Below are 25714 nucleotides of genomic sequence, written 5' to 3'. Positions count from 1 at the left end.
AATAAAGGCTAAACAGTACAAGACGGTTCGTGTACTCACCTCTTATAGATGCACATGGGTCTTAGCAACACACTCAGGACATTTTTCAATTGAAATACCTTAAAACTAGGGATGGGCGGATCGATACCAAAATATCGATATTTCGATCCAGCGCGTTGAGTTTTAGGTATTGATCCCCAAGCAAAAGTATCCATACTTGGAATTAATATACAGTATTATATTTTCTTTGTCATTTTTTGGGGTATATTTTTGTGCACACTTTTTGTACTACTTTTCCGTCAGGCTCACGCAAATTGGGAATTATTTTCCTGTCCAAACTCAAAAATACAAAATACATATTTTATCTTGTTCCACAAAAAATAAAATAAAATCAGGTATAGGGACTTTAATAAAAGTGTTAAGTGAATGGTTTGTTAAATATTTAGAGATTTAAACTATCCTGCTGCAGACTTCAAGATCCTCAGGGAAACTTACTGACCTTATGCTTTACTTGACCTTATTATTATTTCTTATTCATTTATTATTATTTCTTGTTAATTTATGTTTAGTATTTATTTTGTTTAATATTTATCTGTGAAATATATTTTTCCATATTGTTTTGTTTCAAACAATTAAATGCTTGATTTCTTATGTTTTGTTGCTATTTATTTTTAGTTTGTTAAAGGTCTGTTTCAAATTCAAAATCTGTTTGAAAATTGTGTTAGTAGAATAAAATTCACAAACGACAAGTGACTAATGTTTATTGGATTTGTTTTTAATGATCAACCATTAGAGGGTGGTAACATGCTACTATTAATTCGTTCTTTAATTAGATAAAAAATATTTAACTTTGGTAGATTAAAATTTGATCAAATACAACGTGTAGCAGGGAAATGTTCTGTGCATATGAATTTAAGGGCCATGGTTAAAGAGTGAGACTGACTAATCAGATTTTGTTGATAATGGATTGGTTTGTGAGTTTGTAGGGAAACTTCTTTGCTAGTTATGAAAAGCAGCAGTTTTTTCATTGCGATGCATATTTGACACAAAGAGACTTTTAATAGTTTTTGAGTGCTTGCTGTAGTTGTACAATGGATATCATCAGAATGGCTGAGAACTCTGCAGGGTTGTGTGTATATAAAATATATTTGAATTCCGTGCCGCTACGAGCGGCTGCCATAGTTATGAGGGGAAAATCATCATTTTTTAGCCTTTTATGAATCGTAATCGAATCGTCACTTGTCGAATCGCAATGCCTGTAATCATCGATTTTTTTTGGAACTCCTCTTATATGACGGTGAATGGCTTCACCTGGCTGCCGTTGAACTGGTCTTTTGGACGTCCTCACAAGTTGATCCATTGTTCACATTTTTTCCCCCTCTGAGTTTTAGCCTTCGGAAAACGTATGAAGAAAACATCCTTCATATGCCGTAATGCCTAGAGTCGGTTCTACAAGTTCCATAGCAGCAGTGTTTACTCGGCATGTTCTCCTTTGAAAGGTTACTGTCAGAAAACAAGCAGTATTAGCATGGGTTGTACTCGAGCGCGCTTCTATGTTGACCCCTTCCCGTTTACGATGGGGACGTCACACAGCTTTGCAGTCTAAAAATAGCATTCGTGCGGTACGCTATTCGGCATAATCGCACTAATTCCATTAGTGCTGCAACGATTAATCGATTAACTCGAGTATTCGATTAGAAAAAAAAAAAATCAAATTAAATTTTGCTGATTCGAGTATTCGTTTAATTAAAGTGGCATTGTAATGGTTTATTTTGAAAGTGTTAGCCTTTAGTTTTATTGATTTGGGTGGATACACTGCCCTCTAGTCTGCCTCATTTCACATGACTGAATCCAGCTGTTCCATGTTAAGACCAACATAAGCCAAGTTTTTGTATGAGCTAACGATTTTTTTATTGCATTAATAATTTAGTTTATAGGTATATTTAGCCATTTCTTTTTGGGAATACATGTCAGAACTATCTGTTAAGAACATTGTTTTTTAAAAAAATAAATAAATAAAAAATAATTTAAAAAATTGATTGGGACTGATTGGGCTGTTAGCACTAAATCTCATTTTGTATATCTATGCGCGCTTGGACTCGATAACAACATATGACGTAGGTCGTCGCCAGTCACATTTCTTCACGGAAATAATTAGCCCCCACACTAGGATGAATAACAAACGTCTTTGGACAGACTTTTTACAGGGAAAAGGGAACCTGACGAGCCAGAAGATGTGCCTACAACCTGGAAGAAAACAAAATTTATGCTACTTCCCAATCACTAAAGACCCACAAACTGTGATGGAGTGAATTCGTGACCCGTATATGAATAAACCGAGTAATATGAGCATGTCTGTGCAACAGGAATATCAGCTTGTAGAGATCGCAAATCACGGCGACCTTAAACGTACATTTGAGACAACAACTCTACCGAAGTTCTGGATTAAAGTCATTTCGGAATATCCTGACATCGCTAGGAGCGCGCTGAAAACTGTGCTACAACTTCCAACATCGTGTATTTGTGATGCTAGCTTCTCTCACTTTCCCATCTCGGGACCATCTCGTCTCAACGAAACAAACTCAGGCCTCCCACTGATTCAGCGGGTGAGTTTTATTTTTCCCTATTAACACAACGGGGCTAAAAACAAATGCTATTTCATATTTGCTGTATTTTTCTGGCGCACATTGCCGGTGTTCTGAAAAAGTTGGCATGCGCGTAACGTTAAAAAGGACCGCGTATGCAGCGATTCCAAAGTGCACACTACAAACTGTCTTTAAAGAAAGGAATATTAACATACGTTTGCCATGTTAGGTGCACACAACAACTGCACGTAGTCCTCTCACTTAACGACTTCGCCGTGTCGTTAAGCATTAATTTACGCCATTTCCGTGTTGCAAATGTATGTTTATGATGTAAATAGTTTTTTAGCACCGTTGGATAACATCGAGAGTCCAACTGAATATAAAAGAGGGCTTTTTTTCACCACCACAAACGCTTTGGGAGCAAAATTTTATAAGGGTGCAAAATTTGACAGAACACCGGTCCGTGAAAAAAAGACCCAAATCACACCGGTCCGTTGTGCAAAAAAGGTTGGGGACCCCTGGTTTAAAGGACTGTGAAGCTGGGCGAATGAATGAAAAACAAGCCGCATCATAATCAGTGACAAGAAGCTTAATCTGGACACACAACCGTATATGTGTGATCAGTTATTTTTTGACATTTTGGGGGAAGCTGAGCTTCCCTTGCAGTCTTAGAGCAATCGCCACTGAGAGGGGAAAGAAGCAGCGTCTCTGTTGAGAGGCTGTGTCACTCCACTAAAGGGAAGTCCCGGTGGCCTCTGGTTAAAAAAAAAAAATGTTTATGAATGAACTGTCACAAATCCAGAAAGTCCCTGGTGAGGAGCTAGATGCACGCAGATGATAAATCACGCTTAATGCCACGATAAAATAAAGATTAATTGAGTGTGTATGAGGAAGATTGGTTGGTTTCCCTCTGCGGCACCCCCTCCTTCCTCCAATTGGGTCATCATACCAGTGTCGGTTAGTCATTAGTCCGCCCTTCTCCTGTTGCAGGTCCTCTGCTTGTTGTTCACCTAATCTCCATTTAGATAACACATCATTACGTGAGTTTTGTTACAAAATCATAGGACACCTTGATGTTTTTGTTTTTTTCCCCCTCACAACTACCGTAGTACATAATGCGATTTTTAATGCCATTCGAACCAGGGAAATTTGCAGCGAATGTTTTAGTGCATTTGACGGCATTAGACGTCCAATCCATTTTGACTTGCAGCGAATGATGTAGGGCTGCAGCTATCGAATATTTTAGTAATCGAGTATTAGTTTTCGGAAATTTCCGGGTTCGCGGTGAGTCAGCAACCAGCACACTTTTGCTCAATAGACGATGTTTATTGATTTGAAAATGCAGAATAAATGAGATTTATTGATTACAATCCAACAAGAGCAAGCAAAAAGTATCAACAACAAGAACAAGTGGTAACGATGACGTTAGATCTAGTTTGTCAATCCCAGAATCCCCGCGTTACCGTTACAGCACAACAAACTGTTCCTTAACAATGAAAATCGCTTACCGTTGACAAATGAGCGGGGAGCCAAACACTCCGGCAAAGCGGCGAAGGAACAAAGCCAAGCGACCCACACGTAATCCTCTGGCAGACTTCCGAGGAGTTGGGGGAATCTCCCGACTCTTATAGGCACGTCTGACGCGGAGACACGGGTGGCCACTCCCTGCCCCCACGAAAACGCACCACCCGAACTCGAGACCCCCCCTCCCCACCTCAAGGGTATGAGATTCCCCCCCAGTTGAGGCTCCCAGTGGTTAAAGTAGAATGTTTATCTCGTTAGATTCCCTCCTAACTATGGGACTCAAGCACGTACTATGGTACAAAACAAGTTATCTCGTGAGATTCCCTCCTAACTATGAGACTCAAGCGCGTACTATGGTGCAAAACAAGTTATCTCGTGAGATTCCCGCCCAACTATGGGACCCAAGGTGAAAAACGAAAGAAGTTGTTACAATCTAGGTCAAAGAAGCAATCATACATCACAAAGGCATAATGTGCTAATGTTAAGGCATCACATAATATTTCCCCCCAACAGTATTCGACTGAAAATTCTATCGATTAATCGAGTAATCGGATAAAACATTTATTTATTTATTTATTTATTTTAGGTAAAGAGCAATTATAGATATTAGTGCTGAAACGATTAATCGATTAATTCGAGTAATTTGATTAGAAAAAAATATTTGAATTAAATTTTGCTGATTCGAGTATTCGTTTAATTAAACTGGCGTCGTAATGGTTTGTTTTGAAAGTGTTTGCATTTAGTTTTATTGATTTGGGTGGATACACTGCACTCTAGTGGCGACAGTCAATATGACATAACTCATTTCACATGGCTGAATCCAGCTGCTCCCTGTTAAGACCAACATAAGCTAAGTTTTTGTTTGAGATGTTTCTTTAATGCATTCGTAATTGAGTTTTTAGTCATATTTAGCTGTTTTTTGTTGTAATATGTGTTTGAACCATTTGTTAAGAGCACTGTAAAAAAAAAAAAAAAGTTGACATCTTATAGCATTTAAGCTAGCGGACTTATGCTACGCATGATAGCCGATTTTTCTTTTGTTTTACTTAGATACTAATTTATTTAGGGCTGTCAAACAATTACAATTTTTAATCGAGTTAATTACAGCTTAAAAATTAATTAATCTTAATTAATCGCAATTCGAACCATCTTTAAAATATGCCATATTTTTCAGTAAATTATTGTTGGAATGGAAAAATGAGACACAAGACGGATATATACGTTCAACATACGGTACATAAGTACTGTATTGGTTTATTATAACAATAAATCAACAAGATGGCATTAACATTATTAATTCTCTTAAAAGCGATCCATGGATAGAAAGACTTGTAGTACTTAAAAGATACATGTTAGTACAAGTTATAGAAATTTTATATTAAAACCCCTCTTAAATTTTTCGTTTTATTAAAATTTTTAAAATTTTCAAACAAAAAATAAACTAGGAGCTCACCATTGTTGATGTCAATAATTACACCATGCTCACTCATTGTGCTGAAAACCCATAAAATCACTTGGGCCCAAGCGCCAGCAGAGGACGCCAAACACCAAAAAACAAGTAACAAGCGGACATTACACTGCTGTCATTTTAATTTGTTTGAGCGGGGCTATGCGTTAATAACGTCAAATATTTTAACGTGATTAATTTAAAAAATTAACTACCACCCGTTAACGCGATAATTTTGACAGCCCTAATTTTTTTATACCGTTTGAGGCTCATCTCAGGTATTTAATTTAGGCCTATCGCGATAACATATTTTAGTGTGCGATAATTTATCTCATAAATTATTGCAATATGCGATATTATTGCGCCCCCCCTCCCAATTTTTTTTAAACCAATTTACAATAAAACAGTGAGAATACAGTATATATTAATAGATCAAGTACACCCATTTAAACGCGATAAGAAATCACAACTAAAAACAATAGACCATGCCTCTTAAGTAAAATACAACAATATTAATACCGCACAGAAACACAGAATAAATAAAATGTGTTTTTCAGGGAAAAAAATACAATTGCAGTTAATAACTTAAGCATTTAGGCAAATGAAAACTTTTCCCCTCATAGCTTCTGCAATGGTGTTCCATAGGGATGCAGCGATACAGTTAAGTCACGGTTTAGTACGATTTTCGATACGGGGGACACGATTTTCGATCCGATTCAATACATTTAATGCTCTGAGGAAAAAAACAAAATGACAACTGTATTTTTTGTTTAGTTTTTTTTTTTAAATTAAAAAAAAAAAAAAATTATTTTTATTTTTTTTGCAAATGAGCAAAAATAAAATTGCCATCATACTGTATAAACATCCATTTTAGTGCATAATATGTACAGTGCCTTGCAAAAGTATTCGGCCCCCTTGAATCTTGCAACCTTTCGCCACATTTCAGGCTTCAAACATAAAGATATGAAGTTTAATTTTTTTGTCAAGAATCAACAACAAGTGGGACACAATCGTGAAATGGAACAACATTTATTGGATAATTTAAACTTTTTTAACAAATAAAAAACTGAAAAGTGGCGCGTACAATATTATTCGGCCCCTTTACTTTCAGTGCAGCAAACTCACTCCAGAAGTTCAGTGAGGATCTCTGAATGATCCAATGTTGTCCTAAATGACCGATGATGATAAATAGAATCCACCTGTGTGTAATCAAGTCTCCGTATAAATGCACCTGCTCTGTGATAGTCTCAGGGTTCTGTTTAAAGTGCAGAGAGCATTATGAAAACCAAGGAACACACCAGGCAGGTCCGAGATACTGTTGTGGAGAAGTTTAAAGCCGGATTTGGATACAAAAAGATTTCCCAAGCTTTAAACATCTCAAGGAGCACTGTGCAAGCCATCATATTGAAATGGAAGGAGCATCAGACCACTGCAAATCTACCAAGACCCGGCTGTCCTTCCAAACTTTCTCCTCAAACAAGGAGAAAACTGATCACAGATGCAGCCAAGAGGCCCATGATCACTCTGGATGAACTGCAGAGATCTACAGCTGAGGTGGGAGAGTCTGTCCATAGGACAACAATCAGTCGTACACTGCACAAATCTGGCCTTTATGGAAGAGTGGCAAGAAGAAAGCCATTTCTCAAAGATATCCATAAAAAGTCTCCTTTAAAGTTTGCCACAAGCCACCTGGGAGACACACCAAACATGTGGAAGAAGGTGCTCTGGTCAGATGAAACCAAAATTGAACTTTTTGGCCACAATGCAAAACGATATGTTTGGCGTAAAAGCAACACAGCTCATCACCCTGAACACACCATCCCCACTGTCAAACATGGTGGTGGCAGCATCATGGTTTGGGCCTGCTTTTCTTAAGCAGGGACAGGGAAGATGGTTAAAATTGACGGGAAGATGGATGCAGCCAAATACAGGAACATTCTGGAAGAAAACCTGTTGGTATCTGCACAAGACCTGAGACTGGGACGGAGATTTATCTTCCAACAGGACAATGATCCAAAACATAAAGCCAAATCTACAATGGAATGGTTCAAAAATAAACGTATCCAGGTGTTAGAATGGCCAAGTCAAAGTCCAGACCTGAATCCAATCGAGAATCTGTGGAAAGAGCTGAAGACTGCTGTTCACAATCACTCTCCATCCAACCTCACTGAGCTCGAGCTGTTTTGCAAGGAAGAATGGGCAAGAATGTCAGTCTCTCGATGTGCAAAACTGATAGAAACATACCCCAAGCGACTTGCAGCTGTAATTGGAGCAAAAGGTGGCGCTACAAAGTATTAACGCAAGGGGGCCGAATAATATTGCACGCCCCACTTTTCAGTTTTTTATTTGTTAAAAAAGTTTAAATTATCCAATAAATTTTGTTCCACTTCACGATTGTGTCCGACTTGTTGTTGATTCTTGACAAAAAATTAAAATTTTATATCTTTGTTTGAAGCCTGAAATGTGGCGAAAGGTTGCAAGGTTCAAGGGGGCCGAATACTTTTGCAAGGCACTGTATGTGCTTGCGTTTGTCCGTTTAAATATTATTTGTCTTCTGAAATATTTATCAATGATTTGGGATCTTATCTCGACACTGGCTTGGGAGCGCCTAGGTATCCCCCAATCAGAGCTAGAAGTTTGGGGATCCCTGCTGAAACTGCTGCCCTCACGACCCGATTTTGGAACAGTGGTTGAAGATGGATGGATGGATGGATGGATGGATTTGGGTCATGCTAATAGTTTGGAGCTTTGGGTTGTACTTGCAAGTAACACTTTTTCTTGTTTCTCAGGGAAGAAAAAGAACCCTGGGCTGAAGCTGGCCAAAGAAGTCTTCGCACCGCCCCCACCGGCAGTAGCAGCGTATGTACTGTATATCTTATCTACGAGGGGTATTCAAAAAGTAATGCACCCAACTTTATTATGTACAAACAAATTATAATAGCAACATCTATTATACATCAAAAGACAGGTACAAGTGTGAGTAGGCCTGTCGCGATAACAAATTTTAGTGTGCGATAATTATTCTCATAAATTATTGCGATATGCGATATTATTGCGCCCCCCCCAATTTTTTAAACCAATTTACAATAACACAGTACGAATACAGTATATATTAATAGATGAAGTACACCCATTTAAACGTGATATTTACTCTTAAATTCAAATCTACTTTTTAAGAAATCACAACTAAAAACAATAGACCATACCTCTTAAGTAAAAAACAACAATATTTATACCGCACAGAAACACAGAATAAATAAAATGTGTTTAAAAAAAAAAAAAAAATGCACTTAACAACTTCAGCATTTAGAAAAAATTTTCCCGTCATAGCTTCTGCAATGGTGTTCCATAGGGATGCAATGATACAGTTAAGTCATGGTTCGGTACGAATTTTGATACGAGGGACATGATTTTCGATCCGATTCAATACATTTAATGCTCTGTAAAAAAACAAAAAACAATTGTATTTTTTGTTTGTTTTTTTGCTAACGAGCAAAAATTAAATTGCCATCATATAAACATGCATTTTAGTGCATAATATTTATGTGCTTACTTCTTACTGATATGAAAAAAATTTGCATAAAAGTGCTGAGAACAATCTTTACTGTTTGTAAAGTGAGGCAGGGCACACCGTTGATTGCTACAGCTCTCTTAGTAGCTAGGTTTACTACATGAGCAAGACATCCTATTTATGGTCCGAATCCATTTGCGTCACGTACTGAATTAACAATACTTGCAACATTATCTATAGGCACTGGTATGGATTGATTTGGCCTTCTTAATCTCATGTGACAAATGACAGTTTAGAATTCATCGATGTAGTATATGGACTACATGTCCCATAATCACTCTGGGCTCACGTAGCCAATGGCATGGGAAGTAGCACATCTAGTTTGCCATTTCATGATATCTAGTGTGTGCGCGCATTAAAAAAGTTAGCAAGCGCCGCTGAAGTCACGTCTGCTCATTACTACACAACACCAGCATATGAGGGCTTTCATATACAGGACGAGTTTGAAGCACAGCGCTCTTACCGGTAATTTCATTCAGCTGTTCTTTGTCAAAGTGAGGTTATTCGTAGCAGCCAAGTCGGTAACAATGTTTTGGCGGACTTAATTGTAAATATCCAGCGTTGTGCCGAAAAATAGCGGCCCGCGTGAAATGTCACTCCTGACGGGAGCGCCCGCACGTCAACAACACCGGTGTTCTGCCAAAATATCTACATCGGCGAAACGTCCTACATTAGTCGAATTTGAGACCTAAAGTACTACCGTGCGTTTTAAACTTGTTTTGTTTAGATGCATACAGGAATAAGGTACTAAAAAAATGCCTGCAGAAAATACTTAAATGTAGTTATATCAAATAAGGACGGTTTAAACACGCTACGTGACTAATGTGGTCAACTGCTTCAAAGCTAACACAAAAAAACACAATGGTTAAAAGTATGAGAGGGTAATACATGCAAAAAGTATCTTTGAGGCTGTGAAAAGGTTCTAAATAACTAAATAAAAACAAAAATAGTGAGTAATCGCCGCCTCTAACAGATGTGCGCATGCGTGTGAATGCATGCGCAAGCGCCCTGAGCATTGTGTAGACGTTTCGCCGCGTAGTAAGGAATGGCCGAACACCGGCGCGCCATAGATGGTCCACAGTCACTCCGGAGCACTGACGCGGCCGGTATACGTTGAACAATAGGATATAATGGGAACAATTGGCTCTGGCGCTAGTTTTTGGCGGACCTGGAACGAAGATGCATTTTGCGCAGTTGGTAACGAACTTTTAACAGCACGTCTGCCGCACGCGCACAACACGTGCACGCGAGGCGATAAATTGCAGCGGAAAAGTTATCGCCTCCATTTTTATATATCGCGCGATAAATGGAATTATTGCATATTGCGACAGGCTTAAGTGTGAGGATTACATTTATACTTCTCCACATAGTCTCCACCTCTCTCAAGAGCTACAGTCCACCTATGAACGAGGGCATGTATACCAGTGTTGTAGAACTCAGCCGGTTGATCTCTAAGCCAATTCTTCACACAGGGTACCCGCGGGTTATTAAAAATATTAAAAAAGCATTGAATTTAGATTTCCATTATTAAAGGTATTAAAAGTATTAAATTAGCTGTCGTAAGTCTGGAATTTTTTCACCGTGGTTTTAATTTTGAAGAACATCTCAGTGCAACCTAAATTATATCCGTGATGAAGTTTTTTTTTTTTAAATCCGTAACGAAGATGGCGCGTAGAATTTTTGCGATGCACTGCACTAGAAATCATAATGCACCTCGTGCGTGCGCGCTGTTAGCATCAACATCACAACAGCAGGCAATCGCACAGTACTGTGTGCTAACGTAAGGAACTGCTCAGATGCCTTAGTTGTTATGTTCGACGAAAGCCTCAACAAGACAACCAAGTCCAAACAGTTGGACCAGCATGTGAGGTATTGGATCGGCGACCAAGTCGCATCCAGATACTTTGGGTCGCAGTTTATGGGTCATGCGAAGGCAGTGGACCTGTTTAACATTTCAAAGTAAGTTGCCAATTTCTTCAATTAAAATGTGTTAGATGCAATAATGTACTTCTGCACGGTTTGCCATTTGAATGAATGTGAATTTCGTAGTTTTAACTCAAGAGTTAGCCATGTTCAATGGGGTATTGGCAGGTGCACTAGTCTTAGCATGGATAAACCGGAGTCGTAGATCCACCATCACCCTCAGATACACAACACGGTTGACACTATTATTGGAACGAGTGCAGGGTAACAATGATCTGAATAACATGGCATGGTGATAGGCAAATTATAATGTAGGTGATAGTAAAACACCTCCTGGTATATTTGAATGTTTTTATTCATTGTTTAAGAGTATGGATTTTCTCTATCTGATTAAAAGAAATGTCTTCAATAACTAACAAAGGATTAACATGTGTTTTGTATACTTCTTGTAATGTGATTAGAAAAAAACAATTACCAAGGGAAATGGTCATGTGTAGCTTTTTTATTTTGTGGTAATTAAAGGTAAACTACTGCCATTTAGTGGCTGTTTTTTAAACTTTCACTGCCAATTGCAAGATTTTCTCAAGCACTTTACATTTAAGGTGACCAACTTGACAATTACCAGTTAAGGTGACCAACTTGACAATCACTAACCTACCACCTTGACTAGGTCCTCTTAAAAGGCACACCTGTTGTATTGCAAATGTAATTTCTGAAGTTGCTTTACAAAAATAGTGTAAAATCGATTTTATCCTGGGGGAAAAAAATCTGAAAGACCTTATATTTTAAATGTGTTTTAATTGTGTCTTCAGTAAATGTGCCTTCTGTTGTCAAACACACTTAGTAATTGAGGTTAAATTTGATGTTCAGTGCTTTATTTTTTTTAATATGATTCAATATTATCTAAATTATGGGTGCGAGAAAAGTATACATTTTCAGTTGAAATGGCATTAAAAAAAGGTCTTAAAAGTCTTGAATTTAGATTTATCAGTCCTGAGGGGACCCTGTTACTGCAGTTTTCACTTAATCGTCATTGCCATATTGGTTGCCCCGGAGTCCTTCTTTCATTGGACCAAAGAGGTGGTAGTCTGACGGTGCCAAATCAGGAGAATATGGCGGATGTTGTATCACAGTCCTTCCAAATGAAGTGATGACCTCCATGGTCCTGATGCTTGTGTGAGGATGTGCATTGTCATGCTGTAGGAGCACATTTGCCATGTCCAAATTGGGCAAAACACGTCAAATTCTTGCTTTGAGCTTCCTAAGAGTCTCAATGTATACCTCAGAGTTAATGGTTTCCCCCTTCGGCAAAAAATCTACAAGCATTACACCTTGAGAATCCCAAAAAACGGTGGCCATAATTTTTCCAGCTGACTTTTAGGCCTTGAACTTTTCGGTCCTAGGTGAATTTGGGTGACGCCATTCCATTGATCTCCTTCATGGTCTTCAGTACTCTTTTTAAATCGCTGTACCCATCTTTTTACAGTACTATAGTCTATGGTATCATCCTTGTAGACATTTTCAGAGGGTTTCTCTCTCTGCAACAAGGAATTCAATTACAGCTTTTTGTTTCTGACAAGCTTCAAGAGGGACAGCCATTTTGGAAGCCAGTTTAAGCTTAAAAAATCTGAAAATAAGAAAAACACATATAACAATCGCAAAAATGTGTGTCCTATCATGTTTGTGCCAAATATGAACAAGATTGGTAAAATCCTGTACGAGCAACGCACTTGAGTGCATTACTTTTTGAATGCCCCTCGTATATAGCTGTCTACATATATGTCGTGTGTGTGTAACGGTACTTGTATTTTTCCTGTATCGTCACGGTTCGGTGCACACAGTCAGACGGCAAATACAGGTAGTCCCCGGTTTACGAAAGAGTTCCGTTTCTGCGCTAGTGATTTATCCCGGATTTCTGTGTAAATCGGAATTACGCTTTAAGTACTTCTAAACACCCCCTTAATTAAAAAACAGCTATCCAAAAACATGTATTTTACGTCATATTATTAAAATACAAGTGAAAATGCGCGACTAGCGATAAAATGGCGGACGTTGCCGTGTTATTCGACTGAAAGAAAAAAAAAAACAAAATCGCAAGAGTGCAAGAGCAGAAACTGCTTTTTCAGTCTTGTCTGTGTTTTCCGCCATATATCATTCGATCGCTGCCAGCCCCTCCCAGTCTGAATGGGTTAAACGTCTATCGTCATCAATGGCACTGAAACATAATCATGACATGACATTTCATGATGTATGCAAAGCTGCTGTTTTATACTTGACTTAAAGGAGATTGTTTCTTCATTGCAGGCCCCCTCGGGATCTCGACTCCAAAGCTTGCGTCACAATCGGAGACCAGGTAAAGTCCTCTACTGCCCCCGTTTTCGCCTGACTGAATACTTTTAGTCATTCATGACAATATAATGCTTTTCTAGAACTTTGTGGTGAAGGCAGATGACTTGGAGCAGATTGCTGAGCTGGGCAGGGGAGCGTATGGCGTCGTGTATAAGATGAAACACGTGCCCAGCGGTGTGATAATGGCCGTTAAGGTAAGTGGCGTCGGAAGGCATCCGTTTTAAAACACTCGCTTACGATGACGTGATTTATCCTCTGCAGAGGATCCGAGCTACTGTTAACACACTGGAGCAGAAGAGGCTCCTGATGGACCTGGACATCTCCATGCGGACGGTGGACTGCTTCTACACCGTCACTTTCTACGGCGCCCTCTTCAGAGAGGTCAGTCCATTCGAACATTCTTGTTCATGTAGCATTATTAACCAATAGGGGTGTGACAAAATATCGAAATGGTGATATATCGTGATACTTTGTATCCCACAAGGTTATCGTTATGACCTGCCGTGAATCGAGATATCGTTTTGAAAAGGTGTCAATATCTAAAAAAAAAAAAAAAAAATGAACCAACAAGTTGCTACCAATATCTTCCACCATAATAGTGTCTCAGTTAACTCTAAGGCTGCATTGACGGTGCTCGACACCCAATCCATTTAGACTTGTAACGTTCGTTCATTCGAAACCAGAGCATTCACAGTCATTCTGTCTGATATTCAGTGCATTTACAGGTCACTTGCTGTTCATTTTAGGGCATTTACAGGTCATTTTCTGTTGAGTTTGAGTCACTGCCTATTCATTTGGATGATTCCCAGGTTATTTCCTGTTCTGTTACTCAAAATATACAGGAAGAGCTACACATAAAATACCCCAAAATCAAAAGGAAGTAATTGAAAATCAACAGGTAAATGATCTTAAATGGCCCAAAATTACCTCAATGGCTGCCACTACTGGCCATAGACGTTCAATCCGTTTGAAGTGGGAGGGATGGCAGCGAATGAACGAATGTTCATTCGCTGCCACCCTCCCAGTTCAAGTGGATTGGACGTCTACTAGTGATAAACTCATTGCCTGGCTCCGCCAGACTGTTCTCCCTGTATTTTTCAAACACTGAGAGTATAATCTGGGAACCAGCCCATTAACGGCCTGTCGAGCAGGTACAAAATCAATCGACAAATCAGATTCGTTTATTTGCGGAACGTGTTCTTAACGAGCAACGTCACTCTTGCGCGTCGAAAGTCGTCTCCACAACAACACAGATGGTGAACGGGAGAGCCGAGAATATCTTCCAATCCACGGTAAAATCAGTTTTGAATGACCAAAAACACATCGACACGAGTCATTGACAACAGTCTGTCTCGCACTAGCCATGTTGAATAAACTCCGCTCTCTTCGTATGTTTACTTCCGCGCGCAAGTCCCTCCTCCTACCATCGTCATTTTACTAACGTCACGTCTGCCCGTCGCTGATTGGTCCACTCCGCTGTCTGTTTGCTGTGGCTTGCTCCGCCCTGGAAATTGTATCTGCGTGAATGGTGGCCAGACTCAATAGCTGGAGCAGCGGTGAGTCTGGTGTACCAGGCAAATAAACTCATTCCACTTCACAAAAAAAGCTTGTTTTTCGGTATATTAGTTGTTTGTAGATTATCCTAGAATGATTTCCTGACCAATGCATCGATAATCGTTGTATCACCATTAGGGCTGCAGCTATCGAATATTTTAGTAATCGAGTTATCGACTAAAAATTCTATCGATTAATCGAGTAATTGCATAAAACATATGTTTTTAGGCGAAGAGCAATTATAAATTTACATGAGAAAACAAGACATTTCATCTAATATTGAACCATTTTCAGTCAATCAATGTCTTTTTTGATGTAAATTGTTGAAAACTGTCAACAATTGCATCCCAGATGTAACTAGAATTAAAAAAAAGACTAATTCACTGCTTTCTCTCAAAAACCTTTAGATTTTGTTTTTTAAAAAAAAATATATATATATATTTCTTACCTAAAAATGCCATTACGCTTGATAACACACATCACTTAAAAGTTAGGATTTTTTCCCACGTATTTCAATTGAATTTCTATTTGTGTCAAGCCATTTTTAAGTTCGAGTTAAGTTTTAAATTAGTCTAAACTGTAAGTCCTGATAGGATTTTGAGTTTTTGCAGTGTTCAAAATAAATATATGATACAGGCTGTATTGGAGCACATTTGGGACCAGTGCTACTTGTTTTATCCAGCAATGACTACTGAGCTAAAATTGATAGTTAGTATTATCAAGTTTTTATTTTACACCCTCATCACTCCACAACGCTAAGTTATGTTAAAGCCTGTATGTGAGACATGTTAGCCACGCATCAACAGTGGTTATAATTAATAGAAACCTAGCCCTCCGCAGGGCTAACGTTACGTGAGCCAGTGACAGCAACGTTAATCTTATTTATTAGCACTTAGCCCTCTACTGCTTTAAGATGGCGGCTGTTGACTAACGCCGCTGACTCTGTCATTTCGCATCTAGTTCAACATACATGTGATCTCTATGAGACGCATCAGATGCTACCTGCTACCAACGTAGCATCATGCGGGCTAGTTTTTAGCAACGTCTGCGTCGTCTGTAGCGGCTGTCGGCTGCAGTAAGTTTTTTTTTTTTTTTTGCTTCTTCCTCTACACACGTGACATCAGCGCGTTGTCCCGCATTAAAAGTAGTCCGAGCAAAACGTGATGCTTAGAGCTGTCAAAATAAACGATTAATCGAGGTGAATAAAATTACTCGGATCAGTTTTTCAACTCGATTTACTCGAGTTGCTCGAGTATTCGTTTCAGCTCTAATCGCCATATCGTCAGATCATCGTTATCGTGAGCTTTGTAACGCAAATCGTATCGTATGGTGAGGTACCGAGAGGTTCCCACTCTTATTAACCAACTTCTTTTTTCCCCCTCAGGGCGATGTCTGGATTTGCATGGAACTGATGGACACTTCGTTGGATAAGTTCTACAAGAAGGTCATTGAGAAAGGCAAGACCATACCAGAGGACATCCTGGGCAAGATCACTGTAGCTGTACGTAAACTATTTCAAACAGTTTCACTCAAATTTTCAATTTTGATGGGAAAACTTCAAAAGTTAATTTTAAATTTAAGTGAACTGGACTTCATTTGGGAGCTCGGTGGATGAGTGATTAGCACATCCGCCTCACAGTTTTGAGATCATGGGGACACTTGAGCACCACTAGTGTCCATCTGTACACGTGTCTGCTAAATAGGAATAGAGTGGTACCTTTACTTCCGAAATTTGTTCTGGAAGTCGTCTCGTAAACTGAAAATCAGTGTTGTTTTTGGCACTCTTTAATTTTCATCTTAGTCTTTTGGACGAAAATACTTATTAGTGTTAGGATGGTCTCGTTTGAAAGTGCGGAAGTTGATGTCCACACCAGTTTTTATTTGAAATCAATCGGCCAAGAAAAACGGGAGATAATGTCATTTGAGTTTTATAGTTTTATTGCACTCATAAATATGCATTAAAACGCTGCATGGACCATGTATCCATCTCCATATTTCCATCATTTCTTGTCCTTTTTCAAAAGCAAAAGCAGCGCAAAAGACTACTTATCCCAAGAGTCGTTGTGATGTCAGGAAGGACGAACCGAATGTGATGATTTTTAATAAACTTCCGAGCGAGGCGCCAACTATTGAAAGGGAGGCATGCGAAGCAAGCAGCGGCCGGTGTCGTGCCGAAAAATGCACAACACCGGTTGGTTTGAGCGAGCGACTTTGAAACGTGCAGAATGAATCTAAAACTACATTTAGCACAAGCTAATGCATTATTTCATTAAATCAAGAAGATGAGTCGTATTTGTCGTTGTTTTCCTCTGATGAATCGGCGTCTCGGCAAGTAGAAGTGACAGTAGAGCGCAAACGGCGAAAGAGTAGGCTGTGTGACGTTGTGTGTGACGCAGCTCCGTGACCTGTTCAAGAAGAAGCTTTATTGAGTGCGCAAAAAAAAAAAAAAAAAAAAAAACTTTATTGGGTCGCATGCCTGGAAATTTTGAATTGAACTACTTGTCAATATTTTTTAAAATACTTTTTTTCAATGTTATATATATTTTTTCTTCACTATAATCTTTTCAATTTTTATGTAGATGTGTGTGCGAGAAGCTTGATTGCATGTACGTATATACTTTTGATAAGGTGATGGGTACAACACCTAACTTCACAAAGAGATATCTTCCTAACCCTTTTTGGGTTAGATGATATATATAAAAAAATATTTCTCACTATTTTGCACACTATATAGACTGTTTTGACCATAGTATGTGTAAAGGCCAAAAACGCCTATGACCATACCTGCTGTTTGTGTTGAATTGTCAAACATAAAACTATTCAATCTTATTTTTTTCCATTGAATATTTATCCTAACAAGTTGAATAAATATTGTCAAGCTTCAAAACGGTTGGTCGAGCATGTTTGGTTGTCAATGGGACGTCAACATTACAAATTTTGAAAAAGGATTTGGGGATTTTTTTGTCTTTTTGGGTCCAAAATGTGGATTATAATTGGTCAGTGAAGAAAACAACAGTTTAGACATGAAGTTCAAGGTGTCCTGAAAAAAGGGAGCCAATTTGGCCATTGTAAACAATTTTTTCTTTGAAATATAAAGGCAACATCAAATGCATGCAAATTCGGCCAAAATAGGCTTAGGTGTTAAAGGGTTAAGACACTCACCGAGTCACTGTGCTAAATGGTAATGCTAACGCTACAAATTAGTTTAGTTTGGGATGATCACTCTGCACATACCTTTAAAGGCTAAAGCAACATGGCATAGCCAAGACAAGAAAACAAAACTTACCACGCAGCACGTGACATCTTTCACAAAAGGAGCCTGGAATGGGCACACGCTTAAGCCTGTGTATGGGTCGGAGGGAGGTGCAGGACGTCACATGAGGGACACGACCAAACACTGCTAAATGCTTGCTAACTACACATACGATAAGAAAATATCACACATTGTGAACTTATGACGGAAACTACGGTGAATTTTTGTCTCGTTCTCGTCTCATCAGACAATAACTGGCATCCATCTCGTTATGTTTTAGTGTCGTCATCGTGACGTCATCGTCTTTAAAAAATTGTTCGTTGATGAAATATTTTCATTATCGGCATCGTTGACGAAAACAACACTGCTGAAAATTCTGTAAGTAAAGACGCGTTTTACATGTAAATGCCCTAATCCAAGACCCCCAAAATTCTGACATAAATATTTTTATAATGCATAAAAATGAATCAGAACATGGTAAAAAAAACAAAGAATACAGAATAAAAGTTAACGCACTGACGTAAGCTGTCAGGAACACCTAATGACGAATGAAGAGGACTCATACACATACAGTAGAGCAGGGGTTTTCAACCCAGTCCTCAAGGCACACTGTGGGTCCTGGTTTTTGTTCCAGCCGATCCAGCAGAGACAGTTGAACCAATGAGGCTTCTGCTGAAACAAGCCACACCTGACTGCAATCAACTGATTGCACTTGTAAAACACCAGATTGGGGAAAAAGTGTTGTCATCTTGTTTGGTAAGAATGAAATCCTGCACCCACAGTGTGCCTTAGTGGAATAGGTTGGGAACCCCTGCAGTAGAGCACTGTTTTTTAACTGGTGGGCTGCGGCACACTCGTGTGCCGTGACAGATCATCATGGATCATTATAATAATGATAAATGTAACAACTTCAAGGTTTTCCAAATAAAATAAACATTCTGTGAAAAATAAGAGAAAAAAACTTAAACTACTATATTTAGTTAACAATTCATTATTTTTCATATCATTTATTGTTCCTTTACTTTTTGCACCATGAATGCAAATGGTCTACTCAGATAACAAATCTCAAGCATCTTAGTCAGAGACATCTAATGGTCAATAAGCAGAACGGCTGTGCTAAGATGTGACCTGCCCTTGGACAAAGGCAGAAGAATTCTACTTTCAATTTGAAGGCAACATGCGTATTGGGGCAAAACTGATGTCTGTATGATCACATATCGTTTTTAAAATTTTTCACAAACCTGTTGTGATATAGGGCTATACAAATAACATTGAATTGAATTGAATTGAATCTAATTAATTTTTTTTTTTATTTATTTTTTTTTTTTTATTTTGACCCTGCTGGTCCTCCTTTTATTTTTTTTTTTATTTTTAAACGGTTGCCCATGGAAACAAAATAAAAACAGTTGTGATGTTGCATTTTTTTTTAATAATATAGTTTTCACTTGCAAAATTAACCAAAAAATTTTGGACTATGGTTCGTCAAGTGTCGGCAAAATGAACTCTATTCAACTATTTGGACTATGGTGTCCAAAGGTACATTTAGAAGCAAGAACACGTCTTCAATTGAAGTCTTTTTGTTCCCCACTCGCTTTTTTAACTCATTGTTGCAGTATTATGCGACCATTTAACACCTTTTCATTCTCTCCTGGCTTCCTCCGCAGATTGTCAAGGCATTAGATCACTTGCACAGCCACCTGTCAGTCATCCACAGAGGTAATCGAGTGCAGGAAATCCAGTTTACGTGTTCATCAAGTGTTCACTTTGTGTTTATACTCTGGCCTTCTCTAAATGTCTGTTTCTGCCCAGATGTGAAGCCCTCCAATGTTCTCATCAATACTCAGGGGCAAGTGAAAATGTGCGACTTCGGCATCAGCGGCCACCTCGTGGACTCCGTCGCCAAGACCATGGACGCCGGCTGCAAGCCATACATGGCGGTGAGTCGCCTTCTTACTTAACTTGTCGTTGACGGTGATAGACGTGCAGTCTTGGGAGGCTAGCAGCGAATGCTCATTAATCATTCAATCGCTGTCAACGGTAACCTGTGTGCAAAATGTGCCATTTAGTACAGATATCACAATCATTTATTTGCTTCTCAGCCTGAGCGCATCAACCCTGACCTCAACCAGAAAGGCTACAGCGTGAAGTCGGACATATGGAGTCTCGGTATCACAATGGTGAGTTCACGATAAAAAGCGTATTTGAATTTCTGTTGGTGAACATAATGGCTAGTGATGCGACAATTAATCGATTAACTTGAGTAAATTGATTAGGAAAAACGCTTCGAATCATATTTTGCTGCTTCAAGTACAGTAATTTCCCGAATATAAGGCACACCCGTGTATAATGCGCACCCCAAATTTACTTGAAAAATCTAGGGAAAATTATTGTAACCGTTTATAACGCGCACCCTAATTTTAGCACCAAAAAGTAGAAGAATACAAGAAAACAGAGCTCATGTACAGATACAGAAATGTCATTTTACTGACTGGTGAAACACAGCACAAGCATAGCATATTGGTAGTTCAAAACATTACCATAAAATGACAATATTTACGGTAATAATATGATTTGACAACTTCTCCAATTCACCAGAATCTAGGAGAAAACAAAACAGATGTGACTTTTCTTTTAAAGGCTGCTGTATAACTTGCTCGTTTCATCCTGATGAATAAATGTTTCTTCCGTGGATTGATACGGTAAAATGAAAGTGAGAACGTAAGTCGGGAATCCATCTCATCGCTGTTGACACGACAGTAACAATAGGAACTATTGTTATTTGTGTTTTGAGTTTCCCGACGGACAGATATAGTTGACGGACACACACAGGAAGTGTGTTGTTACGTTTGTTATGGTCCGAATTGCGGAGCTGCAATAAACGTTGACTGAAATGAGTTCAAGAAACTAAATTCTGTGCTTTATGAAAAGTGAAAAAAGCAGAATTTAACACAGACAAAATCCTTCAGCCGATTAAAGTATTACCGAAACAAAATGGTGACGTCACTAGGGCTGTAGCTATGGAATATTTTAGTAATCGACTGAAAATTCTATCGATTAAACGAGTAATCGGATAAAAAAATTTTTTTTTAGGTAAAGAGCAATTATAAATAAACATGAGAAAAAAACATTTAATCCAATATTGAATCATTTTCAGTCAATCAATGTCTTTATTTTCGATGTACATTGTTGAAAACAGCCAACAATTGCATCTAAGATGTGACTAGAAAAAAAAATCACTGCTTTCACTCCAAAAACTTCTAGATCTTATAAAAATAAAAAAAAACATATTTCATACCTAAAAATGTAAATACGCTTGATAACACATATCACTTGAAAGCTACGTGTTTTTCCCACGTGTTTCAATTTAATTTCCATTTTTGTCAAGCTATTTTGAAGTTTTAGTTAAGTTTTAAGTTAGTCTAAACTGTAAGTACTGGTAAGATTTTGAGTTTTTGCAGTGTTCAAAATAAATGTATGATACCAGCTGTATTGGAGCACATTTATTCAACAATGACTACTGAGCTAAAACTGACAGTTAGCTTTATTATGTTTTAATTTTACACCCTCATCACTCTACAGCGCTATGTTTTTACAGATTAAATAAAGCCTGTATGTAAGACACGTTAGCCACGCGTCGACAGTGGTCATAATCAATAGAAACCTAGCCCTCCGAAGGGCTAACGTTACATGAGCAAGTGACAGTAACGTTATATTTATTAGCGATGAGAAGTCTACTGCTTAAAGATGGCGGCTGTTTACTAACGCTGCCCAGGCGCGGCCGAGTCTGTCATTTCGCATCTAGTCCTAAATGCATGCGATATCTATGAGACGCATCGGACACTACCTGCTAACAAACTAGCATGCGGGAGCTGGCAAAATTTACAATTCCTCGAGGTGAATAAAATTACTCGGATCAGTTTTTGAACTCGAGTTACTCGAGTTGCTCGAGTATTCGTTTCAGCTCTAGACGTCACGTACCGTAATGGTCGGCAACGGGTCACCGCATACGTTTCTTCAACACGTGTCCGTGTCATTTAAAAAATATCGGTGTATGTATATATATATATATATATATATATCTGTCTCCATCCATGTACCCGTTTATAATGCGCATTGTTTGAAGAAACACTTTTTTTAAACCTTGGGTTCGGGTTTAGGGTTTTCTTGGGAAATTTTAATTTTTTTGAGTGAAAGCAGTGAAATTGTTTTTTTTTTTCTAGTAACATCTGAGATGCAATTGTTGGCGGTTTTCAACAATGTGCCTAAAATCTAAAATAATTCAATAAAATAAAATTATTAAATAAAATTTTAATTAATAAAATAATAAAAGACTTTTTTGTCAGGAACAATGGGAGTCAAAGCTGTCGAGTCGCACATGAGAGGTGAAAAATCCAAGTTACAGTGAAATAAAATTAAGTTTTTTCCTTCATCAGAAATTGTTGCGACATGTTTTGGTTAGGGCTGTCAAAATTATCGCGTTAACGCACAGTAATTAATTTTTTTAATTAATCACGTTAAAATATTTGACGCAATTAACGCACATTTCCTGCTCAGACAACTTTCTGCCTTTTGGTAAGTTTTACAGCAAGGCTTTTTGTGCTGTCTAACAGCGAACTCTTGTGGTTGCTTTGCGACATGGTTTATTGTTTTCTTGCCAGTTCAATATGGCTGCACGACGTCTCGGGCTGACGCATACGTTGTAATGTTGTGCTTATGATCCTTGGACAAGATTTGTCCGTAAGTATGGTTGTTGTAAAGAATGTACATATTATGTTAGTAAGCGAAATGTTATATTTTTTGTATGAGACGCTTTTTGTTTATATTTAGTGAACCTGTATAGCGTGCTAAGCTAACGTTGTTGCTAATGCAATGCTTGTGTACTTTTTTTTTGTAGTTTTACGACGGTCTAAAGAGGACAATGGTTTGAGGCTGTTTTATTAACAAATCAGATGAAAACGGAAGAAGTCTGATTATTAAGGTGTCGTTCACTAGCTGTCTAGCTTTGGAAAAAGTAGACGCTTCGGAGTGAGGACAGCATAGACAGATTTAAATGACAGTAGAGTGAAATGCCCACTACAGTCCTTATGTACCGTATGTTGAATGTGTATATCCATCTTGTGTCCTATCTTTCCATTCCAACAATTTATTTTACAGAATATATATATAATTTACAGAAAAATATGGCATATTTCATAGATGGTTTGAATTGCGATTAATTATGATTAATCACGATTAATTAATTTTTAAGCTGTAATTAACTCGATTAAAATTTTTAATCGTTTGACAGCCCTAGTTTTGGTCTTTAAATTGTATTTTTAAGGTCGTAAAGAAGATTAAATTTGACTTTTATAATGGTGTAAGAACCCGGTTACTTGTGTGAAGCGAGAAAAGAAAACAAAAGGAAGGTTGAACTTTTAAGTGTTTGTTGTGGCAACATCATGCTCGAATTGTAACTCACATTAATGGTGGAATTATCTATTCTGTAATATCATTAAAAACCTCTAATATGTATGTGCCGTGTGCGCCCATACAGATCGAATTGGCCATCCTGAAGTTCCCTTACGACTCGTGGGGTACGCCTTTCCAGCAGCTGAAGCAGGTGGTGGATGAGCCTTCTCCTCAGCTGCCCGCCGACCGCTTCTCACCCGATTTTGTCGACTTCATCTCCCAGTGGTGAGCAAATCTTTAATTGTTAGCTGGAGGTACAGCAAAATGTCCACCAGGGAGCAGTGTTTTCCAGTTTATTGACTTCAACCCCTCTCGTGTCTTTACAGTTTAAGTAAGAAGCCCAACGAGAGACCAGCTTATTCAGAATTAATAGTAAGCACGTTTTTACAATATATTTTCATATGTTATTATTCATTCATTATGTTGAAAAACTTGGACATGCATTTTTATTTCCTTTAGCTACTTTTGAAAAGCCTCATCAATGTTGTCAATTTGAATCATATATAGAGTAATATACTTTGAATTGTTATTTTGATTGCTGATGTTTTTTTTCTTTTATGTTTCAGGCTTTCAATTGCAAATTTTAAATTTTATCCTTTTCAATTTACATTTTTTCATTTGAAAAAGAGGGCGGAAACTAATTTCATTTTTTTCCCTTTTTTTTAGTTTGCATTTGTTGTTTTAAATAGCATTTTTTAATTTATTTTTTTTGTGTTAAAAAACAGGATATACTCTTATTTTTTACATTTTTTTTTTAATCTTTTTTTTTTTTTTTTTAATCTGTAAATATTCTGATTTCTGTCATCTTCCATCTTTGATGAAGTACTACATCCATACAGCACAGACAAAAATATGACCTGATGTTAAAATCTTAAAACTGTACGCAAATATTTTATTCGGACCTTTTGCACCAAGCAGTCACGGCCATTTTGTACGACGGAGCAAAAGGGTTAAATAAAGGAGGGGGAAAAAAGGACTACGAGATTAAAGTCGTACAAGTACTACCATATAAAAAAAGTATTATTACATAGGGTAAACCGCTACGCGATTTACGTACATGTACCTTAACAGGGAGCTATGACCAAGAACCAATATAAAGCCATCTATTGGTTATAATTTGACGTATATGAGCCAAAAGATAAGGATTTCCTTATTTTTGAAGCGGATTCTAAAATACTCAGGAGATGCACAATATTATTCAAATTCGCTATTACGTCACTTACGTCGTAAAGCTACAACGTAGCTATGAGCTATGACAAAGTGTTGGTAGCCTTTAGAATAGAATATTTATTTATGTATTTAGTAATTAAATAGGGACCGTGCACATTGATGAACATCTAAAAAGATGTAAATATGACATATTGTAGCAAGAATATGCTAATTTACATCTGCAGTCCCTAAACAGGTGACACAAAGATACAAAAAGAAAAGAAATAACAAAAGATTACAATAAAACAACATAATACAATACGTTACTAAGAACTTAAGTCAGTGATTGCAAGACTGATTTGCTTTCAACCACTGCTTGAGCTGAGTTTTGAAAGTTCGTATTGTGGGACATTGCCTGATGGCTCACAGTCCCCTCTAGAGAGGCCCTGGTCCCGAGACCTCTGTGAGCCCCTTTTTTTTTAGAAAGTCCGACATGGGAGGTGGGGCAAATCCATGTAACACCTTGTACATTAGACAGGCAGTTTTAAAAATTTGAAAATTCTCAAGGCTCAATAAGCAGTAATAATAGATGGCAATGTGTGATGGCATCACACTGTTGGTGCAGATTTGTCTGCTGCACGTCCATGATGCGAATCTCCCGTTCCACCACATCCCAAAGATGCTCTTTTGGATTGAGATCTGGTGACTGTGGAGGCCATTTGAGTACAGTGAACATGATTCCAGCTTTATGACATGGCGCATTATCCTGCTGAAAGTAGCTATCAGAAGTTGGGTACATTGTGGTCATAAAGGGATGGACATGGTCAGCAACAATACTCAGGTAGGCTGTGGCGTTCCAACGATGCTCAATTGGTACCAAGGGGCCCAAAGAGTGCCAAGAAAATATTCCCCACACCATTACACAACCACCG

At 38.1% G+C, this 25714-nt stretch overlaps 1 protein-coding gene across 1 annotated transcript in view; it reads left to right on the top strand.

Moving 5' to 3' along the window:
- map2k6 (mitogen-activated protein kinase kinase 6) overlaps positions 1 to 25714 on the top strand; it is a 45401-nt gene that overhangs the window by 13397 nt on the left and 6290 nt on the right. The window contains exons 2-11 of the mRNA XM_057816960.1: positions 8325 to 8394; positions 13334 to 13382; positions 13459 to 13572; positions 13640 to 13759; positions 16317 to 16433; positions 19850 to 19901; positions 19995 to 20122; positions 20285 to 20362; positions 23719 to 23858; positions 23960 to 24005. Coding sequence (XP_057672943.1) covers positions 8325 to 8394; positions 13334 to 13382; positions 13459 to 13572; positions 13640 to 13759; positions 16317 to 16433; positions 19850 to 19901; positions 19995 to 20122; positions 20285 to 20362; positions 23719 to 23858; positions 23960 to 24005 — 914 coding nt within the window. The remainder of the gene's footprint in view (positions 1 to 8324; positions 8395 to 13333; positions 13383 to 13458; positions 13573 to 13639; positions 13760 to 16316; positions 16434 to 19849; positions 19902 to 19994; positions 20123 to 20284; positions 20363 to 23718; positions 23859 to 23959; positions 24006 to 25714) is intronic.

Source organism: Corythoichthys intestinalis, chromosome 16 (assembly GCF_030265065.1).
Source record: "Corythoichthys intestinalis isolate RoL2023-P3 chromosome 16, ASM3026506v1, whole genome shotgun sequence".
Lineage (NCBI taxonomy): Eukaryota > Metazoa > Chordata > Actinopteri > Syngnathiformes > Syngnathidae > Corythoichthys > Corythoichthys intestinalis.
Note: the sequence above shows the minus strand (reverse complement) of the source record. Positions and strands in the feature narration are given on the sequence as shown.